At 36.3% G+C, this 22,529-nt stretch overlaps 3 protein-coding genes and 2 pseudogenes across 6 annotated transcripts; 4 read left to right on the top strand and 1 right to left on the bottom strand.

The window, feature by feature from the left end:
* The first annotated feature begins 1,059 nt into the window (after positions 1–1,059).
* Positions 1,060–9,797, top strand: LOC110750804 (nardilysin-like). Its single transcript, XM_021951171.2, has 19 exons — positions 1,060–1,556; positions 2,060–2,135; positions 2,228–2,274; positions 2,874–2,986; positions 3,562–3,635; positions 3,761–3,856; positions 3,948–4,067; positions 4,615–4,848; positions 5,212–5,360; positions 5,660–5,816; positions 5,928–6,080; positions 6,338–6,717; positions 7,318–7,467; positions 7,589–7,771; positions 8,091–8,294; positions 8,391–8,497; positions 8,627–8,780; positions 9,047–9,168; positions 9,335–9,797. Exons 1-19 carry the CDS (start codon positions 1,200–1,202, stop codon positions 9,576–9,578), a joined length of 3,120 nt encoding a protein of 1,039 aa, XP_021806863.2. The 5' UTR covers positions 1,060–1,199; the 3' UTR covers positions 9,579–9,797.
* A 132-nt stretch (positions 9,798–9,929) lies between these two features.
* LOC148294122 (nardilysin-like) lies at positions 9,930–12,936 on the top strand. The gene is made up of 5 exons (XM_088254731.1): positions 9,930–10,878; positions 11,385–11,460; positions 11,553–11,599; positions 12,079–12,191; positions 12,789–12,936. Exons 1-5 carry the CDS (start codon positions 10,417–10,419, stop codon positions 12,877–12,879), a joined length of 789 nt encoding a protein of 262 aa, XP_088110857.1. The 5' UTR covers positions 9,930–10,416; the 3' UTR covers positions 12,880–12,936.
* Positions 12,937–13,868: 932 nt separating this feature from the next.
* LOC110750805 (nardilysin-like) lies at positions 13,869–18,254 on the top strand (annotated as a pseudogene). Its single transcript, XR_015836493.1, has 12 exons — positions 13,869–14,133; positions 14,422–14,569; positions 14,830–14,984; positions 15,156–15,308; positions 15,556–15,927; positions 16,217–16,386; positions 16,489–16,671; positions 16,800–17,003; positions 17,109–17,206; positions 17,305–17,458; positions 17,618–17,739; positions 17,892–18,254. The product of XR_015836493.1 is annotated as a nardilysin-like (transcript).
* A 595-nt stretch (positions 18,255–18,849) lies between these two features.
* LOC110750839 (uncharacterized) lies at positions 18,850–21,474 on the top strand. Of its 3 annotated transcripts, none has more exons than XM_021951213.2 (6): positions 18,854–19,063; positions 19,291–19,395; positions 19,524–19,604; positions 20,128–20,226; positions 20,340–20,393; positions 20,911–21,474. In XM_021951213.2, the coding sequence occupies exons 3-6, from the start codon at positions 19,569–19,571 to the stop codon at positions 21,169–21,171; spliced, it is 450 nt and encodes a 149-aa protein (XP_021806905.1). In that variant the 5' UTR covers positions 18,854–19,063; positions 19,291–19,395; positions 19,524–19,568; the 3' UTR covers positions 21,172–21,474. The 3 variants fall into 3 exon arrangements, with proteins under 3 accessions (XP_021806904.1, XP_021806905.1, XP_088111564.1); XM_088255438.1 differs by lacking the exon at positions 18,854–19,063 and adding an exon at positions 19,114–19,150; XM_021951212.2 differs by lacking the exon at positions 19,291–19,395 and having other exon boundaries at positions 18,850–19,063; positions 20,911–21,473.
* A 144-nt stretch (positions 21,475–21,618) lies between these two features.
* Positions 21,619–21,977, bottom strand: LOC148294121 (uncharacterized; annotated as a pseudogene).
* Between the last annotated feature and the right edge of the window lie 552 nt (positions 21,978–22,529).

The raw sequence follows: 22,529 nt of genomic DNA, 5'->3' as shown, positions 1-22,529 counted from the left end.
AATACCACTAGACTTTTATATGCTCTTTAAAAGTCTAAATTGAATACCTCCAGACTTTTAAACTCTATAAAAGTCATTAAAAGTTTGAATTGAATACACCCCCCTAATTTGACGTAAAAAATTATTCTAATTGATAGTCGAACAAAGGATGAAACTATCGTTCATTTGTTTATCAAACTAGGTTATCAATTTGTATTATAAATTCAAACATGATTTATTTTTGGCCTTTATTTTTCGACGAAATTGAACTTTAAGTTGTTAGGTTGAGATTCAATTGATGAATAAACGAGAGTTTCTTGTATTGTTAATGCAAATTTTTTTTTTTAAATGATGGAAGTTAACGCAATCTTCACTTGTTCTTGTTTTAACTTATTATTATGGATGTCATGATTAACAGTTTCGATATATATTAATTAATGGCTTGGTTGCAACAAGTTTAGCTTGAAAGTTAAACCCACCAAAATTGCAATTGCAATCATAAGCATGTGGTCACGGTACGGCAACAGAGCGAGGATGAGGATGGCCTAACGAGGATCTCGTGGAGAATTCGTGGCCTCAATAACCTCTTTGATTAAATTTTGTTTTCCTCAATTAAATATCATAATATAGTGCAGGAAAAATGCTATAGCTCATACAATTATATAATCCTATAAACACAAATTAAAAATTAAAATTGTTAATTAACTATAAAAATAGATGCGAATTGGACCATTTGACGCTAATGAGAAGAACTTGTATATCACAGACTGTTTTATTATTTCCATCCAATAACATTTCTTTATGTGAAAGTTTGATGATGCATAGTAGAAGGTGATTGATTAGAAAAATAAAACAGTACTATCTGGTGTTTTTCTCGTGTCCAACCCTTTAGAATCCGAATAAACTTTAAACTAGGATGCGATGCGGCTCTCTGAAAACGGGACCCGCGGGAATAGAAGGGATTGGGAGAAAATACATCCCTAGGTTAAAGGGGGCCAAACGAACAATTTAAAATCCCTTAAAGCACCCACAAGAAAGGAATAAATTCCCAGAATGTCCTGCATATATATTGTGCTCCAACAAGTTGTTCGAGTTGGAAGACCCCTAAGTCTGAGTAGAGAGAGAGAGCCATAGAAGTAGAACTGGGACAGCTCCTTTAGCTACATAGCCGACTCTGTACTCTGTCTCTCTCTTCTCTCTCTTCTCTTTCTGTATATCTCATGGCTCGTTGCACTTTCTCGTCGGACGATATCGTAATCAAGTCCCCGAATGATAAACGATTATACAGATTAATCAAGCTCGAGAATGGCCTCTCTGCATTGCTTGTTCACGATCCTGAGATTTACCCAGAAGGGCCGCCTGAACACTCCAAGTCCCTTGAACACAGCGAAGCTGAACAAGAAGAGGAAGATGAGGATGAGGATGATGACGAGGATGGAGCGGAAGGGGAAGATAGTGAAGGAGAGGATGATGATGATGAAGAGGACGATGAAGAAGATGAAGAAGATGAAGAAGGAGAAGGCGGAGACGGTGAACTGAAAAAGAAGGGAAAGGGTGGTGCTTCTCAGACTAAGAAGGTTGGTCTATGATTTACATTGAAAATATGCAATGCCCATCTCGCATTGATTTATAAATATATTTATGTTCAAAACCCAGTTGATATAATCCGCAATACATTAATGAAAATTGCTTATAGATAGGAAAGAAATATGACCTTTTTGTCTGCATGACTGATACCAAATAACTGGAACTTCAAGATCACTGCATGGTTGTCCAAGATTTGAACTTTTACTTGGTTACTGCTTTAAGATTCCACCATCCTTCTTTTTCTACAATCTAATAGTTATCAAATAGTTCACATTTTCAAACAATTTTTTCACACAAAAGGATGAGTTTGCCGATCTTCCATAGTCCTAATTCCAAGTGGAACCTTTGCGTTGTTTTTGGTAATTCTATTTCCAAGTATAATTTCTGAGAATGACACTGATCTCTAATCTACTTAATGATATAATGTTTACTCAGCTCAGTTACAAGAATTTGAATTAATTGGATAAATAACGACATTTGATCGTCTTTGCAGGCAGCAGCAGCAATGTGCGTAGGCATAGGCAGCTTCTCTGACCCGTTCGAGGCACAGGGGCTTGCTCATTTTCTAGGTTTGTGTTACACATGCACAAATGGGTCATCAAAAGATATAATGAATGTTGATGTCCAGGAATTACTAAATAACATACTGAATGTTTTGCAGAACATATGCTCTTCATGGGGAGTACAGAGTTTCCAGATGAAAATGAGGTCTGTTTGCACATGAGTGTTATTTTCCAATTTTTGGTGCTGGTTCAATTGGTTTTTATCATCTGGAGATGCACCTGATCCTTTGTATTATTTATGATAAACGGTTTACTGAGAGTATGTACATGGCAATAGTAAAGCCGCATGAATTTTTCCATAATATAGATTACGACATGGCATCTCAAGAATTATATTTACCCATCCTTTTGCAACATCATCAGCCTGCTTGTTCTACATATGTATGAGTGGGACGACTTGTTAGTTCTTTTGCTTCCCACCTGCTTGCATATCTGTCAGGCTGTGTGGGACAACCATATGAGTGTATGGTCGTGTCATTTGTGAATTATCTTTGTTTACATTTTTCTTCAACCTAAACCTGATGGGAATGGATGGCATTTTGGATAAAGCAAATGTCAGCTTTATCATGGTAATTGTGTGTAGTAGTTCTTATCTCTCTTTTTTTGGGCTCATTGCTTGATAGTAAAATGACATTTAAAATTAATTTCTTTTACTTCTTTAGACATTTTTGTAAACTTCCACTTAAGTGGGAAGAATGTATGCTATCTTTGTGGCCACTTGTTTTTGACTCTTCTCTTTGCTAGTATGATAGTTACTTGTCCAAGCATGGAGGTTCATCAAATGCATACACAGAAGCAGAGCATACCTGCTACCATTTTGAAGTGAAACGGGAGTTTCTTAAGGGTGCGTTGAGAAGGTAAAGTCTGAGCTCTACATGTTTTGAATATCAATAATTGAAGTCCTTGGTATTGAATACTTCTTTGGTCTATGAAGTGAGCCTGTAGTTTTTATTGATGCTGCCTGCAGTTGAAAAGATCTATGGTTGTCATATGAATGTTTGAAAATGTGGTATCGCTATAGGAACTGTAGTTTAAAACATTAAATTACCTTTTCGTTTAGTTATTTTTATATGTATGTGGTGCATATATGATAAGAATTATTACTTATTGGTACACTAACCATATCAAAAAAATGTTGGAATGGGATTGAGGTTTCCCTTTTGTATCTTTAAGATCCAACAATGTGTTCCTTTTGGTTCCTTGGCATCTGGCTCGCCATAATCTTTTCATTGAATTATAATCAAATGTGTACAAATCCTTTCAAATTAATATACATGGTAATATGTTCTGTGCTCCATATATTTCTATTGCAATATATTTAGCTAGTAGCATGTATGTGGCGCTTTGTCTGAAATTCTCTAGTTCTAAATTCATTTTAAATTTCTATTTCGGCAACTTGGTTTATATTCATTTTGGTCCTTTATTTTATCAGATTTTCTCAGTTCTTTGTTTCACCCTTAGTAAAAATTGAAGCCATGGAGCGAGAGGTGCAGGCTGTAGATTCAGGTGCTTGCAAGTCTTAACCAAGTTTATTAGTTTCTGTTTCTCCTTTTAAAAGCTTTCCCAGCTTTTTGCTTACAAGTTCTTATTGCTGAATGGTATTTTGTATTGTTGAAATAAATGGAATGCAGAGTTTAACCAGGCCTTGCAGAATGATTCTTGCCGCCTTGAACAACTCCAATGCCATACATCCACACCTGGTCACCCATTTAATAGGTTCTTTTGGGGTAAAACTTGAACCAATCTTCTCTCACTCTCTTAGAAAAAAAAATGATTAATTTGTATGAAATTACATTTTATTTTATGTATGCATGAAAGGAAATAAGAAGAGCTTGGTTGATGCAATGGAAAAAGGGATCAACTTGCGCGAACAAATACTAAAATTGTACAGAGATTATTACCATGGTGGACTAATGAAGCTAGTTGTCATTGGTGGAGGTGAAAGTTTCCCTTTCCTTTTCGTCCCTTATTGATTTTCATTTTGTTTTGTTTATACCACCGTTTGTCGAGGGTTGAATGTTGATTGACAAATATCATTCTTTGTATTGCCACGTAGGGTTTTTGAATGGAAGTAATGAAAGAGGTTCAATTTTACTTAGTTGATATCAATCAAATTGTAGCTTTTTGAAGTAATGACTTATCTACACGGGATTTCTGTTTTGTGGATATGTTGGATTCTTTGAATTGGTAGAGGTTGATATCAGCGTGCACAATTATATGTTAGAGTTTTGTCATTTGTGATGTTCTATTGGTGTTAGCAATGTTTTGGCAATTTCTATTGGCAGAAGAACTATTGTAGCAATGGAGATGGAATTATTGGTGCTGTTAGCTATACAGTGGTGCAGTGGTGCCATTGTTGATAGCTTTAAGTTTGATTGATGTACCCAAAAATTATGCATTCAATTAACAAACCAAGTAGAATTAGTTATGCTGCTGATTTATGAAATCTAAGTGATATTAATTGTAATAGTTCTATTTGCTGCAGAATCTCTTGATGTACTTGAGGATTGGGTCGTGGAATTGTATGGTAATGTCAAAAAAGGTCCCCAAGTAAATCTGGAGTTCAAGGCGGAAGGTCCTATCTGGAAAGCTGGAAAACTTTATAGGCTAGAGGCTGTTAAAGATGTTCATATACTCAACTTAACATGGACATTTCCTTGTCTTCATCAAGACTATTTGAAGAAACCAGAAGATTATTTAGCTCATCTTCTTGGACACGGTAAAATGATTCATTATTTTCTAAATTTATTTTAATTATTGTTCCTCTGCAGAGTACAAAATGTATTATACAGAAATTAGGTCTTGAATCATTAGTTTACTTTTTTTGGGGGAAAACAGCAGTTATAACTCCTTAAAGTAGAGGTCTCTGGAAACTTTTATAGTTAGATCCAGTTTTATTTCTTCTGAATGCTTATTATTTTTACCCTTCGAATGGTCTCTGTCCTTAATTTTCTTGCATTAGATTTTGTTGATTTTCCATGTCTACATTGCACATTATTTATTACATTTCACTATGGGTTTAGCCGGCTGCACAGTGATAACTTGTCCTTAAATTCTGAGCACTAAGTCATGGTTTTTCTAGAGGGCCGGGGAAGTTTGCATTTTTACCTCAAATCTAGAGGGTGGGCAACATCTCTGTCTGCTGGTGTTGGGGATGAAGGGATGCACCGATCTTCTGTGGCCTATGTCTTCCGCATGTCCATACACCTCACTGACTCTGGATTGGAAAAGGTAGCATCTCTCTTTTATATTTTTAGAGAATATTTTGGTATAAGATAACTTTAACTATCCCATCCCATCCCATATCTGAGTTTTTTTATAATTTTTTTTATAATCATCTTGCAAACCTAGCCTAGTTTTGGTTTGCTATCCTAAGGAATTTGGGAAAACATAGGATTTCATAGATTCTCACCTTAATATTTTATATTTCTACTTGCGTAGAGTTACTGGAAAGCATCAGTAACTGTGGAGCAAAGTTTGTTTTTATCTTTATTACTTCTCATTTTCTGTGTGTGATCCTTCTCTTGCAGATTTTCGAAATAATTGGCTTTGTCTATCAATACATTAAGTTACTGCATAAAGTGTCTCCACAAGAATGGATATTTACGGAACTCCAGGATATAGGGAACATGGAATTTAGATTTGCGGAGGAGCAGCCCCAGGATGATTATGCTGCAGAACTTGCAGGTTTTCTTTTGTTAGCAAAAATGCACATCGTTCCTTGGTCACGTTTTACCTGACTGAAATTATCCCCATATTCATGTCTTGTTTACTATTGTGAAATGTTCTCTGTTGCAGAAAATTTACTACTTTATCCAGCAGAAAATGTTATTTATGGGGACTATGTGTACAAGATTTGGGATGATCAACTGATAAAATATGTTCTTGGTTTCTTCACACCACAAAACATGAGGGTTGATGTGGTAACAAAGTCCTCAATTAAGTCAGAAGGTAAATCTTATATGCGCTTTTATGCAAAGAAAAAAAGCATAAAAAAGGAGGAAGTATCTACAGCATCTTATTATATTGTTGTTCTTAATCTCATTTTAATATTGAAAAATTATAGGAAGTATCTAGCAGCTTTTTTTAGTGCTATCCATCATATACTCATTATTTATGAGTAAGAATGTAACGTAACCATGATTCATCTTTGTCCATTTTATATGTGAGAATTTTGACTCAAGCTCTACTCTCTTTAACTGTTTCAGATTTCCAGTGCGAGCCTTGGTTTGGCTCACATTATACTGAGGAAGATATATCCCCATCTTTAATGGATTTGTGGAAGGATCCTCCAGAAATTGATGTCTCATTGCATCTCCCCTCAAAGAATGAGTTTATTCCTTGTGATTTTTCCATCCGTTCTGATAACTCATGTCTTGATCCTGCCAATATATCTTCTCCGAGGTGTATAATTGATGAACCATTAATTAAGTTCTGGTACAAGCTTGATAACACCTTTAAACTTCCGCGGGCAAATACATACTTCCGCATCAATCTGAAGAGTGGATATGCTAATTTGAAGAGTTGTGTTTTGACTGAATTATATATTCTCCTTCTTAAAGATGAGCTGAATGAGATTGTATATCAGGTTCCTGTCTTGTCCCTTATAACTAATTATTTGTGCTTCAGTTTGTATGTCTGGGACTCTTTTGTACTTAAATACGTTTTAGGAGAACAGTACTTGCATTTAGTTCAGTTTTGAATCTCTCTGCAGTCTATCAAAGTTTGTTCAGTAGAGGGACTTGGTTGTTACAGTGGCTTAGAGTACAGAACAGAAAATCGTTGTACGTAATTGTCCAAACAAAATATTTTTCTGTTAACTTTCCATTACGTAATCAGAAGCCACAAATGTGTTTTCTTATCCAAATCTTTTAAGACAGGGCTGCTTCTTTTCAATCTTCACTCTTCAAAAGGTTTAATTTTCTTAACAAATTTCCCCCATTTTAATCTCCTTAATATTTAGTAATTCAGTTGTAAAATTGTATATGCTTGCCAATTTCCCCATCTTGCTTACCTCAGTTTTAGCACTAAAGAGACCAAGGCCTGTTTTCTAAGGGTGTGTTTATTTAGTTGATGCTGTTTTCATTAAAATAGGTCATCTTGTTCACAGTGACTAATCACCTTGTCTTTCCTAGCAAAGATGCTTTTAAATGTATACACTTGAGGAACCTTTTTTCTGTGTGCACAGGCCAGTGTTGCCAAGCTGGAAACTTCTGTATCTTTGTTGAGTGACAAACTGGAGCTTAAGGTCTATGGTTTCAATAATAAGCTTCCAGCTCTCTTGTCCAAAGTTTTGGCAACAGCCAAAAGTTTCCTGCCAACTGATGATCGTTTTAAGGTATTTGTGTTGCCTTTAATTCCCATCACTCCATTCTATGTATGGTTTAAGTTTGATTTGTGTATAGATGGAATACCTTGCTGGTTTCTGGCTTGTCCATTGCTAAGTGATACTTTAACAGGTTGTTAAAGAAGATATGAAACGAACGTTGAAGAACACCAATATGAAGCCTCTGAGTCACTCATCATACTTGAGGCTGCAAGTGCTGTGTCAGAGTTTCTATGATGTAGAGGAGAAGTTGAATGTTTTAAAGGAATTGTCTTTATCTGATTTGAAGTCATTTATTCCCGAGCTTTGTTCCCAGGTACACTACACACGTGTCATGATGGATATTTGTTATAGGTTACTGTAGTCGATTCGTCAAACTCAACATCATCCTCCAGCCAGGTCTTTTTTCCAGAAAAAACCATGCTGTTCAGGCTACCTCCTATTCTTCCACTTTCATGTATAACTTGATAAGTGGAGAGTGGTATGATATAGTGAAAGAATTGGAGTCTGCCTGGCAAATGTGAATCAAATAGTTAATTTTGGACTTTTCTTCAAAAATGTTTTTCTGTGTCGCTCTTTGAATTAGTTTACTTCAGCCATTCACTTACAGCTTACCTTCTCCTCATTATTTACAGCTATACATTGAGGGCCTTTGCCATGGCAATTTGTTTGAAGAAGAAGCAATTAGCCTGTCAAATATATTTAAAATGAATTTTTCCATCCAACCACTTCCTATCGAATTGAGGCATAAAGAACATGTTATTTGTCTTCCTCCTGGTGCTAACCTGACTAGAGATGCCAGTGTGAAGAATAAGTCAGATACGAACTCTGTGATTGAGGTAACTCGAAATGGATTAATTTTGTTTGGTTTTCCATAAATGAAGATGTACTTCCTTCGGTCTTATATGTTGATATTCTTCCCTTGGTTATTGCAGCTGTATTTTCAAATTGAGCAGGAAGTGGGCATTGAGTCCACCAGATTGAAAGCATTGATAGATCTTTTTGATGAAATTGTAGAGGAACCACTTTTCAATCAGCTAAGGTGATTTTATTTGTGGCTTAAACTATTAATTACACTAAAGAATATGAAACTGATAATAAATTTTATTTGGGGTGAGATTATATATTTCAACAGATATTCATATAATTTTCTGTCTATTTCTTGAAACAGGACGAAGGAGCAGCTTGGATATGTTGTTGAGTGTAGCCCACGGGTAACATACCGTGTTTTTGGCTTTTGTTTCTGTGTTCAGTCGTCTGAGTACAACCCAATCTACTTACAAGGGAGAGTTGACGACTTTATAAATGGTCTGGAAGAATTGTTGGTAAGCAGTCAAGGTTCTTTCTAAATGCTGCTAGTTTATGGTCTTCCCCACAATTTTTATTTTATAAAAATTATGTAAGCTTTATAATTATTGTGACCAAGATGACTTGCATATGGGATCTTGCAATTTGAGGTTCCTTATTGTTAGATGTATAAAGCAATTCTAGTTTGTGGAAAACTTCTCTCGGATCTGATATCATTGCATTACTTCTACTTCTGTCCGTGATTTAAGTTACATAATTATTGAGAATATATTGGCATTTGCAGGAAGGGCTTGATGGTGATTCATTTGAGAATTATAGAAGTGGGCTAATGGCTAAGCTATTGGAGAAAGATCCATCCCTCACATATGAAACCAATAGATATTGGAATCAGATTATTGATAAAAGGTGCTGTTGTCCTCCGTGGTTGGTCCAGATTACAATTCCAATTACTACATTTAAAGACAATTCTGTTATTTGAATGGGTTTCTTCTTTCTGTATATTGGTTCTTTGGGATTTCTAATACTTTTGACTTGTTGCTCATTTTAACTCTACTAATTGTTTGATCTACAGGTATATATTTGACTTGTCAAAAAGGGAAGCCGAAGAACTCAGAAGCGTTGACAAGGAGGATGTTATCAACTGGTACAAAATGTACTTGCAACAATCATCTCCGAAGTGTCGTAGGCTTGCGATTCGCGTTTGGGGTTGCAACACTGACCGGAAAGAGGCAGAAGCACGATTGGAGTCTGTGCAAGTCATTGAAGACCCTGCAACCTTTAAGATGTCATCGAGGTTCTATCCTAGCATTTGTTGAAAATATGGACCAGCTTTGATTACTTGATAAAAATTGAACCATTAGAAACGAAGGCCTCAGTTTTGACCGGGCTGTATGCAGGTCAATATGACCACCTGGTAGAGGAAAATGAAAATCAAGAATATTTACCATTATATTGGGATTATACATGCATTCATGTACAATTACATTCTTTTCAATATTAATAAATTATTAATAAAGTGAAATTTGTGGTAAGAATCATTCCTTACCCTGGTTCTTCTGGCCTCTGGTAAATCCTGGACCCTTCAAAGCATACCAACAAGTCACTCCCAGAATGTTGGGTTTGAATCATTGCCTTTCCCCCTCAAAACGTGTAACTAACATTAGAAGCTCAAGCACTATAACAGAAAAAAGAACTCAAAATAAAAAGGAGATGAAGATCCATTTTGCCCCTTATTACAAAAACAAAGAAGAAACGACACCACATTACAACAGCGCCACTCTGCTGGCGGCTCCTCCGACAGCCACCCCCACCCCACCTTCCCTCCTCTGGAACTCTCTCTCTTCAGCACGCTGTTCTGATGGGAAAGAGAGAAACAGAAAGGGCAAGAGTGAGAGAGATGGAGTTAGTTCTAGGGTAGGGGGCCGGGAAGGAGGTGGAGGTGTTGGGAAAGCGGCTCGCGAGAGCCGTTGCCGGTGATGGTATTGGGAAGCTCCTGGGAATTTGAAAAGCAGAGTTTTTGTCTGAATGGGTAAAATGGTAACTTCAGATTTGGTTGGGTTGAATTAAAAGAAGCACCTAAAAATAGTTTGTTTGAGAAGATGACGGGAAAAAGTTATCAAACCAAAGCTTGGAGAATCAACGTCCTGAAAAACTATGTGCAATCTGCATGAAAGATTGCTAGTCCTGCCTGCAATATTCTCTTCCAATTACATTGCATTGCATGGGATTGCAGTGAAATACATTGCATGGGATTGCATTGAGCCATTGAATTACTCCAATGCGAGAGAGAGAGAGAGAGAGAGAGAGAGAGAGAGAGAGAGAGAGAGATTTAACCAGATGGCCCGTTGCACTTTCTCTTCGTTGGACGATATCGTAATAACGCCTCTGAATGATACACGATTATACAGACTAATTGAGCTCGAGAATGGCCTCACTGCATTGCTCATCCACGACCCTGAGATTTACCCAGAAGGGCCACCTGAACACAGCGAAGCTGAAGAAGAAGAGGTTGAAGAGAACGGTGTAGGAGATGAAGAGGATGAAGAAGTGGAAAGTGGAGATAGTGAACTGAGAAGGAAGAGAAAGGGTAAGGGAGGTGCTTCCCAAACCAAGATGGTTAGTCTATGATTTACATTGAAAATCTGCAATGCCCATCATCTTGCATTGAACTTTTATTTATTTATTTATTGAAAACCCAGTTGAACACTCTTGATAAAATCAGCATTTATTTGATGAAAATGGCTTTTAGGTAGGAAAATAATATTACTCTGTGTTTGCATCACTAATTCCCAATTAGAGGAACTTCAAGATCATTGCTCTAAGATTCCAGTATCATTCTTTTTCTTACAATTAGACAGTTTGTACTTTCATACAATTTTTCACACAAAATCATGAGTTTGTCAAGCGTTCACAGATTCATGATTCCAATTTCCAAGTGGAGCTTCTCATGTATGCTACTTGTCTTCTTATAATTTTTTTTGCGTTGTTGTTGTTCTCCAAGCATACTTATTGACAATGACATTGATCTCTAATCTACTTAGTGATCAGAGTGATGTTTACTATGCTCACTCACAAGAATTTGATTTAATTGGATAACTAAAAATGTTTGATCATCTTTGCAGGTAGCAGCAGCAATGTGCATAGGAATAGGCAGCTTCTCTGACAAGATCGAGGCACAGGGGCTTGCACATTTTCTTGGTGTGAGTTAGTTATACGCGCACACATTCTGCATCAAAGGATGTATTGAATGTTGATGTGGAGGCATTACTAACAAATTGAATGTTTTGCAGAACACATGCTCTTCATGGGGAGTACAGAGTTTCCAGATGAAAATGAGGTCTGTTTATCCATCAAGGCTTTTTTTTCCTTTCTGTTTTTTATGCCGGTTAAATTGGGTTTGATGTGTAAGTGATTAGGAGATGCAATTGGGTCTGTACATGAAAAATACTTAACCTGCCTGAATTTTTCGTAGCTAGATATTACTACATGACATCTCATGTCTTATACTTACCCGTTGTTGCTAAACATCACCAGCATTCTTGTTCTACATTTATATGAGTGGGAAGACTTGCTTGTTCTTTTGCTGCCTACCAGCTTGCAGATGTGTCAGGCTGTATGGAACAACTCAGTGTATGGTAGTGTCACTTGTGTCTCGTAGGTTTTATCTTGAATTCAGCTCATTGGTTAATAGTAAAATGAGATTTAAAATTAATTTGCTTGGTAGAACATTTTTGTGAACTTCCACTCAAGTTATTAAATGGGAGAACACTGTATGCTTTGTTTGTGGCCACTTGTTTTGACTCTTCTCTTTGGTAGTTTGATAGTTACTTGTCCAAGCACGGAGGGTCATCAAATGCAATAACAGAAACAGAATATACCTGCTACCATTTTGAAGTGAAACTGGAGTTTCTTAAGGGTGCCTTGAGAAGGTAAACCCTGAGCTCTTCATGCTAGGATATTAATAACTTAAGTCCTTGGTATTGAATGTATATTTTTGGTCAATAAAGTAAGGCTGTAGGTATTATTGGTTCTTTCTGCATTGGCTTTGAATCTTTTATTTGCCTCAGCATTTGTAGTTGAAAAATATCTATGATTGTCATACTTATGTTCCAAAATAAATGTGATATGATTCTATTGTAGAGTTAAAAAAATTAAATTACTTGTCATTTCCATTATTTCGTATATTTACATGCTGCATACTTGATAAGGATATTACTTACACTAAATGTTTCTTGGAATAGAAATGAGGTTTCCGTTTCAGATCCATAAGAGTGTTCTTTTTGGGTTCCTCAACATCTGGCTTGCCATAATATTTTCACTGAGTTATAAATTATAATCAAAGGTATATAAATCGCTTCAAATTAATATACATGGTAAAATGCTCCGTGCTCCATATCTTCTTAGTGCAATATATTTAACTAATAGCATGTTTCTGGCCCTTTGTAACTCTGTAGTTGTATTTTTCTCATTTTAAGTCTCTATTTCAGCAACTTGATTTATATTCCTTTCGGCCCTTTATTTATCAGATTTTTGCAGTTCTTTGTTTCCCCCCTATTGAAAATTGAAGCCATGGAGCGAGAGGTGCTGGCTATGGATTCAGGTGCTTGCAAGTCTTAACCAAGTTTATTAATTTCTGTTTTTCCTTTAAAAAAGATGTCCCAGCTTTTTGCTTACTGTAGTGCAGCATACAGGTTCTTATTTATTGCTGAATGGTATTCTTTATTGTGGATAAAAAAATGGAATGCAGAATTTAACCTGGTTTTGCAGAATGATTCCTGTCGCCTTGAACAACTTCAATGCCATACAGCCGCACCTGGTCACCCATTTAATAAGTTCTTTTGGGGTAAAACTTGAATCCATTGTGTACTTTTTCCCCTCTCTCTCTCTCTGTCAAAAAAATATATTCTATTTGTATTAAACTACATTTTATTTTATGTATGCATGAAAGGAAATAAGAAGAGCTTGGTTGATGCAATGGAAAATGGGATCAACATGCGTGAACAAATACTAAAGTGGTACAGAGATTATTACCATGGTGGGCTGATGAAGCTAGTTGTCATTGGTGGAGGTGAATTTATCCTATCCTTTCCTTTCCTTTCATTTGTGCTTTCTATTGGTTTTTGCTTTCTTTTTTGTTAAGCATTGTTTTTCAGGGCTAAATGTTGTTAAATACTTTTGGTTATGTATTGTACCACAAAGGGCGTGCTTGAATGGAAGTAATGAAGAGTTCCAGTTTGACTTGATTTCTATCAAATTGCAGGTTTTAGAAGGATTTACTTATCTACTCGGCCTTCTGTGTTATGGATGATTATATCGGATTTTTTGAATTGGTAGAGGTTGATATTGGTGTACACAATTACACATTTTAATTTTGTTATTTGGGATGTTCTGTTGGTGATAGTGATGTTTTCGCAATATTTATTGGCTAGAATGACTCTACTAGCAATGGAGATTGAATTACTGGTGCTAGATTGCTGTGGTGGTGCCATTGTTGATAGCTTGTAGTATTGATTGCTGTATCAAATTCATTCCTGTTCTATCATTTATGCATACAATCAACAAACCAAGTAGAATCTTTTCTGCTGCTGATATATCAAATCTTTGTTATGTTGATTGTAGTAGTTGTCATTGCTGCAGAATCTCTTAATATATTTGAAGATTTGGTTGTGGAGTTGTTTAGTAATGTCAAAAAAGGCCCCCCAGAAAATCTGCAGTTCAAGGCAGAACGCCCTATCTGGAAAGCTGGAAAACTTTACAGGCTAGAGCCTGTAAGAGATTTTCATATGCTCTACTTAACATGGACACTTCCATGTCTTCATCAACACTATTTGAAGAAACCAGCAGAGTATTTAGCTCATCTCCTTGGGCATGGTAAGATGATTCATCACTAACTAATTTTATGTTAATTATTAATCCTCTACAAAACAGAAAGTGTCCTTTACAGGGAGAAAATGGTTTTTAAGTCTTAAATTGCTAGTTTCCCTTTTTCGAGTGGAGACTTTGATTGTAAGATCTAGTTTATTTGATTTTAAGAAGGGAGGTTGAATGCTTCAGTTCTTCTGTCACTTTCCTTCTGAATGATTATTATATAGATTGTTTTCCAGCTACACAGTGAGAAATTTTCCTTAAATTTTGAGCACTAAGTTATTGGTTTTCTAGAGGGCTGGCGAAGTTTGCATTTTTACTTCAAAGCTAGAGGGTGGGCAACATTTTGGCTGCTGGCGTTGGCAGTGGATGTATTTACAGAACTTCTGTGGCTTATGTCTTCGAGGTGTCCATACGCCTCACTGATTCTGGATTGGAAAAGGTATCATCTGTATTTTATCCTCTTAGAGAATATTTTGATATAAGATAAATTTTATTATCCCATTGATGAGTTTTTATATCATCTTAGGAACCTACCTTACTTTTGGATTTCCTTTCCTAGAGAGTTTGGGAGAACTTGATGATTTCGTAGATTCTTACCTTAATATATTCTACTGGCATAGTTACTGGAAAGCATCAGTAACTTTGGAGCAAAGTACCTTTATTACATTTCATTTTCTATATGCAATGCTTATCTTGCAGATGTTCGACATATTTGGCATTGTCTATCAATACATTAAGTTACTGCATCAAGTGTCTCCACAAGAATGGATATATAGGGAACTCCAGGATATTGGAAACATGGAATTTAAATTCAGAGGAAGAGCACCAGAATGCTTATGCTTCACGACTTGCAGGTTATCTTTTGTTAGTGAAACTGCACATCTTTCCTTCGTCATGTTTTGCCTGACCTAAAGTATCCCTGCTCCATAAGTTTTCTTTTTTAGAATATCTATATTTTTTTTTGGCCAAAAGGTTATCTCCATATTCATCTTTTGTTTACTATTGTGAAATTTTCTATGCGGCAGAAAATTTACTACTTTATCCAGCAGAATATATAATTTATGGCGGCTTTGCGTACGAGATTTGGGATGAGGAATTGATAGAATATGTTCTTGGTTTCTTCACACCAGAAAACATGAGGGTTGATGTGGTGTCAAAGTCTTCAATTAAGTCAGAAGGTAAATCTTCTATATTCTTTTATGCATTAAAAAAAAATAGAAAAAAAAATAGAAAAAGAAAGAAAAAGTGAGAGGAAGAATGCTTGTTCTCCATTCAACTTCATCTTATTATCTTTTTTGTTTTAATCTTCTTTTAGTATTGAAATTGTCTCTAGTAGGTTTTCATGTGACATCCCTTATATTCTCATTATTTCCAAGAATGTAGCCATCATTCTGACTTGAACTCTATTCTCTTTAACTGTTTCAGATTTCCAGTGCGAGCCTTGGTTTGGGTCAAAATATACTGAGGAGGATATATCTCCTTCTTTGATGGATTTGTGGAAGGATCCTCCAGAAATTGATGTCTCATTGCATCTCCCTTCTAAAAACGAGTTCATTCCTTGTGATTTTTCCATATGTTCCGATAACTCATGTCATGATCCTGCAAATATATCTTCTCCAAGATGTATAATTGATGAACCATTCATGAAGCTCTGGTATAAGCTTGATACTACTTTTAAGCTTCCACGGGTAAATACATACTTCCACATCAGTCTGAAGGGTGGATATGCTAATCTGAGGAATTCTGTTTTGATGGAACTATATGATCACCTTCTTAGAGATGAGCTGAATGAGAGGTGTACTGTCATAACTAATTGTCCAAACAAAATATCTTTGTTAACGTTTCATTAAGGTCACTGAGTCAATATTTAGTAATTCAATTGTAAAATTATAAGTTATGCTGGAACTGTCCCATCTTTCTTAGGTCAGTTTTGAGCACTGAGGAACCATTTGACAAAGAGCTGTCTCTTAAGAGTGACTTATTCAGTTGATCCTGTATTCATCCATGTAGATCATTTTCCTCTCAGTGACTTAGTGACCTAGTTCTTCATAGCAGAGATGTTTATGGAATGTATACATGAGAGGAGCCTTTGTTCTGTCGATGCAGGCCCTTGTTGCCAATCTGGAAACTTCTGTAACTCCGGTTGATGAAAAACTGGAGATCAAGGTCTGTGGTTTCAACGATAAGCTTCCAGCTCTCTTATCAAAAATTTCGGCAACAGTCAAATTTTTTTTGCCGACTGATGTTCGTTTTAAGGTCTGTCAGTCCACTCTATGTCTGGTTTACGTTTGATTTTGCATATAGTTGACAATACCTTCCTCATTCCGGCTTGTCCATTGCTAAGTGACACTTTAACAGGTTATTAAAGAAAATATGAAGCGAAAGTTAAAGAACATGAATATGAATCCTCTGGCTCACACATCATACTTGAGACTGCAAGTTTTGTGTCAGACTTTCTATGATGCAGATGACAAGTTGCATACTTTAGACGAATTGTCTATTTCTGATTTGAAATCATTTATTCCCGAGCTTTGTTCCCAGGTACACTGCACACATATATGTCATCATGAATATTTGTTATAGGTTACTTCAGTCCATTCATCAAACTCAACATCATCCTCCAGCCAGGTCTTTTTCCATGAGAAAACCATTCTGTTCAATACGTACAGGTATACATTGAGGGCCTTTGCCATGGCAATATGTTAGAAGAAGAAGCAATTAGTCTTTCAAATATATTTAAAATGAACTTTTCGGTACAACCACTTCCTATCGAATTGAGGCATAAAGAATGTGTTGTTTGTTTTCCTCCTGGTGCTAACCTGATCAGAGATGCCAGTGTGAAAAATAAGTCAGAAACAATCTCTGTAACTGAGGTAACTCCAAACGAGCTCATTTCGTTTGGTTTTCCATATATAAAAATGTACTTCCTTCATCTTATATGGTGATATTCTTGCCTTGTTTTTGGTTTCATCTTGCAGCTGCATTTTCAAATTGAGCAGGAAGTGGGAATCAGATTGAACGCAGTGACAGATCTTTTCGTTGAAATTATATGGGAACCACTTTACAATCAGCTAAGGTGATTCTGTTTGATGCTTACTTATATACTGACTATCTAAATATTATTTGGGACAAGATGATATATTCATACAAGTGTCTGTCTATTTCTGGAAAAAGGACGAAGGAGCAGCTTGGGTATGCTGTTGAGTGTGGCCCCTGGATAACACACTGTGTTTTCGGCTTTTGTTTCTGTGTTCAGTCATCTAAGTACAACCCAATCTACATACAAGAGAGAGTTGACAACTTTATCAATGGTCTGGAAGAATTGTTGGTAAGCAAGCACTCAAGGTTCCTTGTAAAATACTGCTAGATTATGGTCTTCTCTTGGATCTGATATCTTTTAGTTATGTCTACTTCTGTGATTTAAGTTACATGATTATTGTTTCTGCTTTGGAATTTCAGTTATTGAGAATATATTGGGCATTTGCAGGAAGGGCTTGATGGTGAGTCATTTGAGAGATATAGAAGTGGGCTAATGGCTAAGCTATTGGAGAAAGTTCCATCCCACACATATGAAACCAATAGATATTGGAATCAGATTATTGACAAAAGGTGCTGTGTCCTCTGTGGTTGGTCCAGAAGATGACAATTCTAAATAGTGCATTTCAAGACGATTCTGTTAATTGAATGGATTTCTTCTTTCTGTCATAAATATTTGCTTCTTTTCTAATACTTGTGTTTCGATGCTCATTGTTGATCTACAGGTATATATTTGACTTGCGAAAAAAGGAAGCCGAAGAACTCAGAAGCATTGACAAGGAGGATGTTATCATCTGGTACAAAATGTACTTTCAACAATCATCTCCTAAGTGTCGTAGGTTTGCGATTCGCGTTTGGGGTTGCAACACTGAAGCACGATCAGAGTCTACGCAAATCATTGAAGACCCTGCAACCTTTAAGATGTCTTCGAGGTTCTATCCTAGCATTTGTTGAAAACATGAACCAGCTTTGGTTACTTGATAAAAATTGAACCGTTAGAACACTGAACTGAAGGCCTCAGTTTTGAGCAGGTTGTACGCGGGAAAAGAGAGAAGTGAAAATATATATAAAACCCAAATAAAAAACATTTACCAATATATTAGGGATTCATTTGAATATTTAATAAATTATTAATAAATTGAAATTTGTGCTAACAATGAGTAGTTACACTTGTTCTTCTGGCCTCAGGTAAATCCTTGACCCTTCAAAGCATGCCAACAAGTCAGTGTCAGCATGATGCGCTTGAATCACTCAAAACATGTAACTAACATTATAGGGATGGCAGAAACGGAAAAGCTAGAATGAGGAGGTTGAGTGAGGAGGTTATTTGAGGAGGTGAAATCTCACCATCAACAACAAAAAACAAAGCACATGGGGGGGTGCATTGGGGGGTCCACACCCCTTTTGATGGTGAGATGGGTCTCCTCAAATAAACTTCTCAAATAGCATCCTCATTATAGAAGCTCCTTGGCAGAAATCTCTGTCCCAGGAACATGTAACTAACAATCAAAGTCACTTGGGCTGCGTATTCTGTTTTGCAGGCCCAATCTCAATTAAACCTAGGTTGTTGGGCCTCTTATATTCCTTTAGCTTTTGGGTTTCGTTCAGTACTGATTTGAAAAATGAAAACTAAATCTGGACTGACTTGAATTGAACAAAAGAAAATAGTTTTTGGGTTCCACCGTTCCAAATTTCAATTCTGAAGAAAGAACCCGAATTAGGTCGGTTCGGAGAATCAAGGAATTTACGCCGACATTACTCTCCAGTTGATATAAATTCCCCCAACTTTAAAAGAAACATAGAGTTACAGAAGAGGCGGCAAGAAGAGTGTGGGTACGCAATGTCAACTGCGGATGGTGATGTCTCAGAAAGCCTATCTGATATTGACGATGCAGAGGTACGCAGATAATTATATAAATATTGCTCTTGCTTTTTTTGAGTTTGAATCGTGGTTGCCCATTTTTCTCAAGTTGATGAATAGAAGGTAGATGCTCAAATTCCTCAATGATGATTTCAATTTAATCTACATATCAATGCTCTTGGAATTTCCTTTCATGGTTATTGTGAAAAGTTTTGTTCTTGGTTCATGACAATCAACCACATTTTCTATGTTTGAAAATAAAGGGTAAAAATTAATGGAAGACAAAAGCAGTGATCCTGAAACGGAAAGTTACCCCCTGCCCATGATCCATCAGCTTTCTTCAAGATCACTTCCATCATAGCCACTTGGTATATAGTGCTTGGTCTAGACTTATCTGTAAAGTGCTGTCTTTGATTTGGATTTGTATATGATTGTTGCTTCAATTTTTTTATTTTTGGAATTTTGACATAGAAGGCATGATGCTTGTGGTTTGTAGGTCGTTGGGTACCTTAACAGCAAGCAGGCGGCACTGTTTAAAAGAATGATTTGGGAAGCAATGAACAAGGACTATAATAAGGTAATGCCTTTGGAAATCCATAAATTTTATCATATGTGTGTTCACAAGGATTTGGTGCAATGCTAGGGGCTTTCTTAGTTTGTTCCATGATTTCTTTTTAGTTTTTGTCTATATTTTTGGCTTTTGAGTCTTTATATTGAAAATCATTGAGGCTATGTAGTTAATCATGATTATTAGGCCCTCCATTATTTGCCTCTTCATTCTCCTTAGCTCTGTGATCGTGCGGAAATTCTTAAGTCACTCTCAAAACTGACCTCTTTTCTTGTATTTGAGTTTATGCTTGCTGAATGTCATATGTGCATCGTGCTCTGAAGCATATGCTTGGAAGTCTCATCCAGCTTATTTGCCATTTATTAGAGTTCTTGCCTAGTTATGAGCTGTTATTGTTATTGGAGTCACACTCTGCATAACTGTGTTTAAAGTTGTCACTTCAATCTTATTTGCATTTGACTATCTGTGTATGTTTTACTGCCAGCATTGAGTCTTATGTATTGATCTCTATATGCAATTATAAAATTGGCAGGGAAAGAGTAGAAAACGAGCCAGAATGGCCAAGAAAGCTGCTCCCGCAAAAAAGCCAGAAAAGGCTGTCAAAATTTCTACTGTGATGGATACTAAGATTGTAAGTTAATAAACTGGTTTATGGGATTTTTGGTGCCTAAATTTTCCAGCAATGTTGATTGTCCTACTCATAATTTATTTAACAGATACTAATGTGACATTTTGTTCTTGCAGAGGCTGAGTTCAAAAATCAACTATGATGCTTTGGATAAATTAAACGAAGAACTTGTAAGCATCTTTTATATGTCTTATTTTAGAATCAATTTTGCTTTATTCATGCTTTCCAAATCCCATATTATGTTGTGTCAAAATCCAAGGTCTCGTTAACTGATGCACAGACTACAAGCGACTAAAAGTCAATCAAATCTAGTGGCACGTTTAATTTCGATTGTCAAATCATGTTACTTGTTCAATATATTTTATGTTTTCTTAATGTCTGGTTAGTGGGCAGACACCAAATTCCTGTTTAATGGAATAAAGGTATATACAAGTCACACAAACTATGGCAGGATAGAACTTAATACATAAAAGAATGATCAATTGTCCAGCTTGTTTACTTATTGGGCAATTAATGGGAGACTTAAAAAAATAGGAAAATCTTTCATCTTTTTACATGGTTAATAGTTGTTTTCCCATGCAATGTAGTTCCTAGTTAGAAATCGTGGTAGGTTTTAGAGAATAGAGGTGTCTTTCTGCGAGTAATTGGTAAAACCTTTTCTAATTTTTTCCCCATGTGTAAAATCAGGGTTATGCACCTGCATTCGAAGAAGGCACGAATTCTAATTGTGGCTGTCATGGTGATATGCAATTGTCAAATGAGAAGAAGAACAGTTTTGAAGGCAGTCATGATGATGAGTTTGGGCATGAAAGTAATGGATACAGTGAAGAGGCTGAAGCCAGACAAGGCCATGATGATGATACATATGTTGCAAATGACGAATATAATGGATGCAACTATGATGATGAATACAATTACAATGAGGAATGCGATTTTGACGAATTATGACTCAAATAGTCAATTCGTTTTTCATGATTCAGTTGTATCATGTTACGATCAAAAGGTTAAGCAATTAAATCTTCTGGTTTTTGATAACTTTTTTGAATTGGTATCAGTCTGAGGAGAGATGCAATTGAGCATTGCTTGCATGTCAAACTATGTGAACTATAACCATGAGCACAAATTTGTAAATTGGAACACTGAATTGTTGGTTCCAAGCTGTTCACACTTTATTTAGTGTAGAGAGAAGCACCAGTTGGACAACAATATTTCCCCAACATTGACACACCAAAAGACTTTCTCAATATTATATACAAGTCTGATGAAATTTTATTATTGATTTGCATCTCAAACTGTGAATTTATATAATTCATTTAAATTTATTCAATGTTGAAAAATCTATACATGAGAGAGAGGGATCAAACTGAATTGTCTCGGTTCCAACTTCCAAGCTGTTCAGATTTTGCTAGCGAGAGCAAGGTACTTGGTATGACGGCCCTGAGCTATAATTTTGCATGTCTTCTTCTTAACTCAACACTGGCAACACCAATAGCCTTCCAAACTCGTAAAGCCTCGGCCTCAATCTCAACTTCTTCACTAGGGTAAGTCTAGGCACCACCATGCATGAAATTGCCTCCTTTCAGCAAATGAGGGGGTACTTTGAAGGAGCAAGCAATACAACCAGGTTCAAGGAGATCAACTTTAATGCCTTTCATGATAAAGGACTCGAAGAACTTGTCTGGCAGCCCATCCATTGTCATTGCCATGTCACCTTCTTTCTCTAAGAACTTCTTCACTGACTCCATACTTGTTTCCTCATTTCTCCAGAAGCCTTAGCCATCAGAGAAACAACAGATAAAGAGTCACATTCAACATCAAGGATCCTAATACCCTTAGCCCATGCCATTTGCAAACCTCTAAGGAGACTCCATAACTTAGCCTCTGAAGGAAACATGCATTTAAATTTAAACTCATGGATTTTAAGCTACAACATACATTAATATAACATTCAAAGAGGCGGAAGCAAATTTTAGATCTTATTAAGCCTAATGCTACCAAATTCCAAGTATCTTTCTAGGTCTAATCTCACTTATGCACAAAAGAAAAGGGAGGAAAGGATGAGACTTTCTTATCCTTGAAGCTCTCTTTAATGGTCTCCAAGTTTTTACCTTTGGAAGGACCTTCTTCCTTGTTGCTTGCTTCATAGAGTCTTCACAAGGTACCAAAGTAGATACCCCTAGTTCATACACACAAATGTAGTGTAAGAGATGAAGAAGATAACCAAGAGGAGGTGAGGTGCTAGCCCTCTCCCCTTGGTGGCCGGTTCTAGCATGGTAGAGTGGAGATTTCTCTCCTCTCAAACCCAC

Source organism: Prunus avium, chromosome 6 (genome assembly GCF_965620075.1).
Source record: "Prunus avium chromosome 6, drPruAviu1.hap1.1, whole genome shotgun sequence".
Classification (NCBI taxonomy): Eukaryota; Viridiplantae; Streptophyta; class Magnoliopsida; order Rosales; family Rosaceae; genus Prunus; species Prunus avium.
The sequence above is the reverse complement of the archived record's forward strand: the minus strand, read 5'-3'. Positions and strand labels throughout refer to the sequence as shown.

What these genes read in the sequence shown, in the direction of transcription:
- LOC110750804 (XM_021951171.2), top strand. Translation starts at nt 1,200, where the DNA reads ATGGCTCGTTGCACTTTCTCGTCGGACGATATCGTAATCAAGTCCCCG. An exon ending in GGGGCTTGCTCATTTTCTAG is followed by an intron (nt 2,136 to 2,227) that starts GTTTGTGTTACA and finishes AATGTTTTGCAG; the next exon opens with AACATATGCTCTTCATGGGG. An exon ending in GGTGCAGGCTGTAGATTCAG is followed by an intron (nt 3,636 to 3,760) that starts GTGCTTGCAAGT and finishes AATGGAATGCAG; the next exon opens with AGTTTAACCAGGCCTTGCAG.
- LOC110750839 (XM_021951212.2), top strand. Translation starts at nt 19,007, where the DNA reads ATGTCAACTGCGGATGGTGATGTCTCAGAAAGCCTATCTGATATTGAC. An exon ending in CTGATATTGACGATGCAGAG is followed by an intron (nt 19,064 to 19,523) that starts GTACGCAGATAA and finishes TGTGGTTTGTAG; the next exon opens with GTCGTTGGGTACCTTAACAG. An exon ending in CTGTGATGGATACTAAGATT is followed by an intron (nt 20,227 to 20,339) that starts GTAAGTTAATAA and finishes TTGTTCTTGCAG; the next exon opens with AGGCTGAGTTCAAAAATCAA.
- LOC148294122 (XM_088254731.1), top strand. Translation starts at nt 10,417, where the DNA reads ATGTGCAATCTGCATGAAAGATTGCTAGTCCTGCCTGCAATATTCTCT. An exon ending in GTGCTTCCCAAACCAAGATG is followed by an intron (nt 10,879 to 11,384) that starts GTTAGTCTATGA and finishes TCATCTTTGCAG; the next exon opens with GTAGCAGCAGCAATGTGCAT. An exon ending in GGGGCTTGCACATTTTCTTG is followed by an intron (nt 11,461 to 11,552) that starts GTGTGAGTTAGT and finishes AATGTTTTGCAG; the next exon opens with AACACATGCTCTTCATGGGG.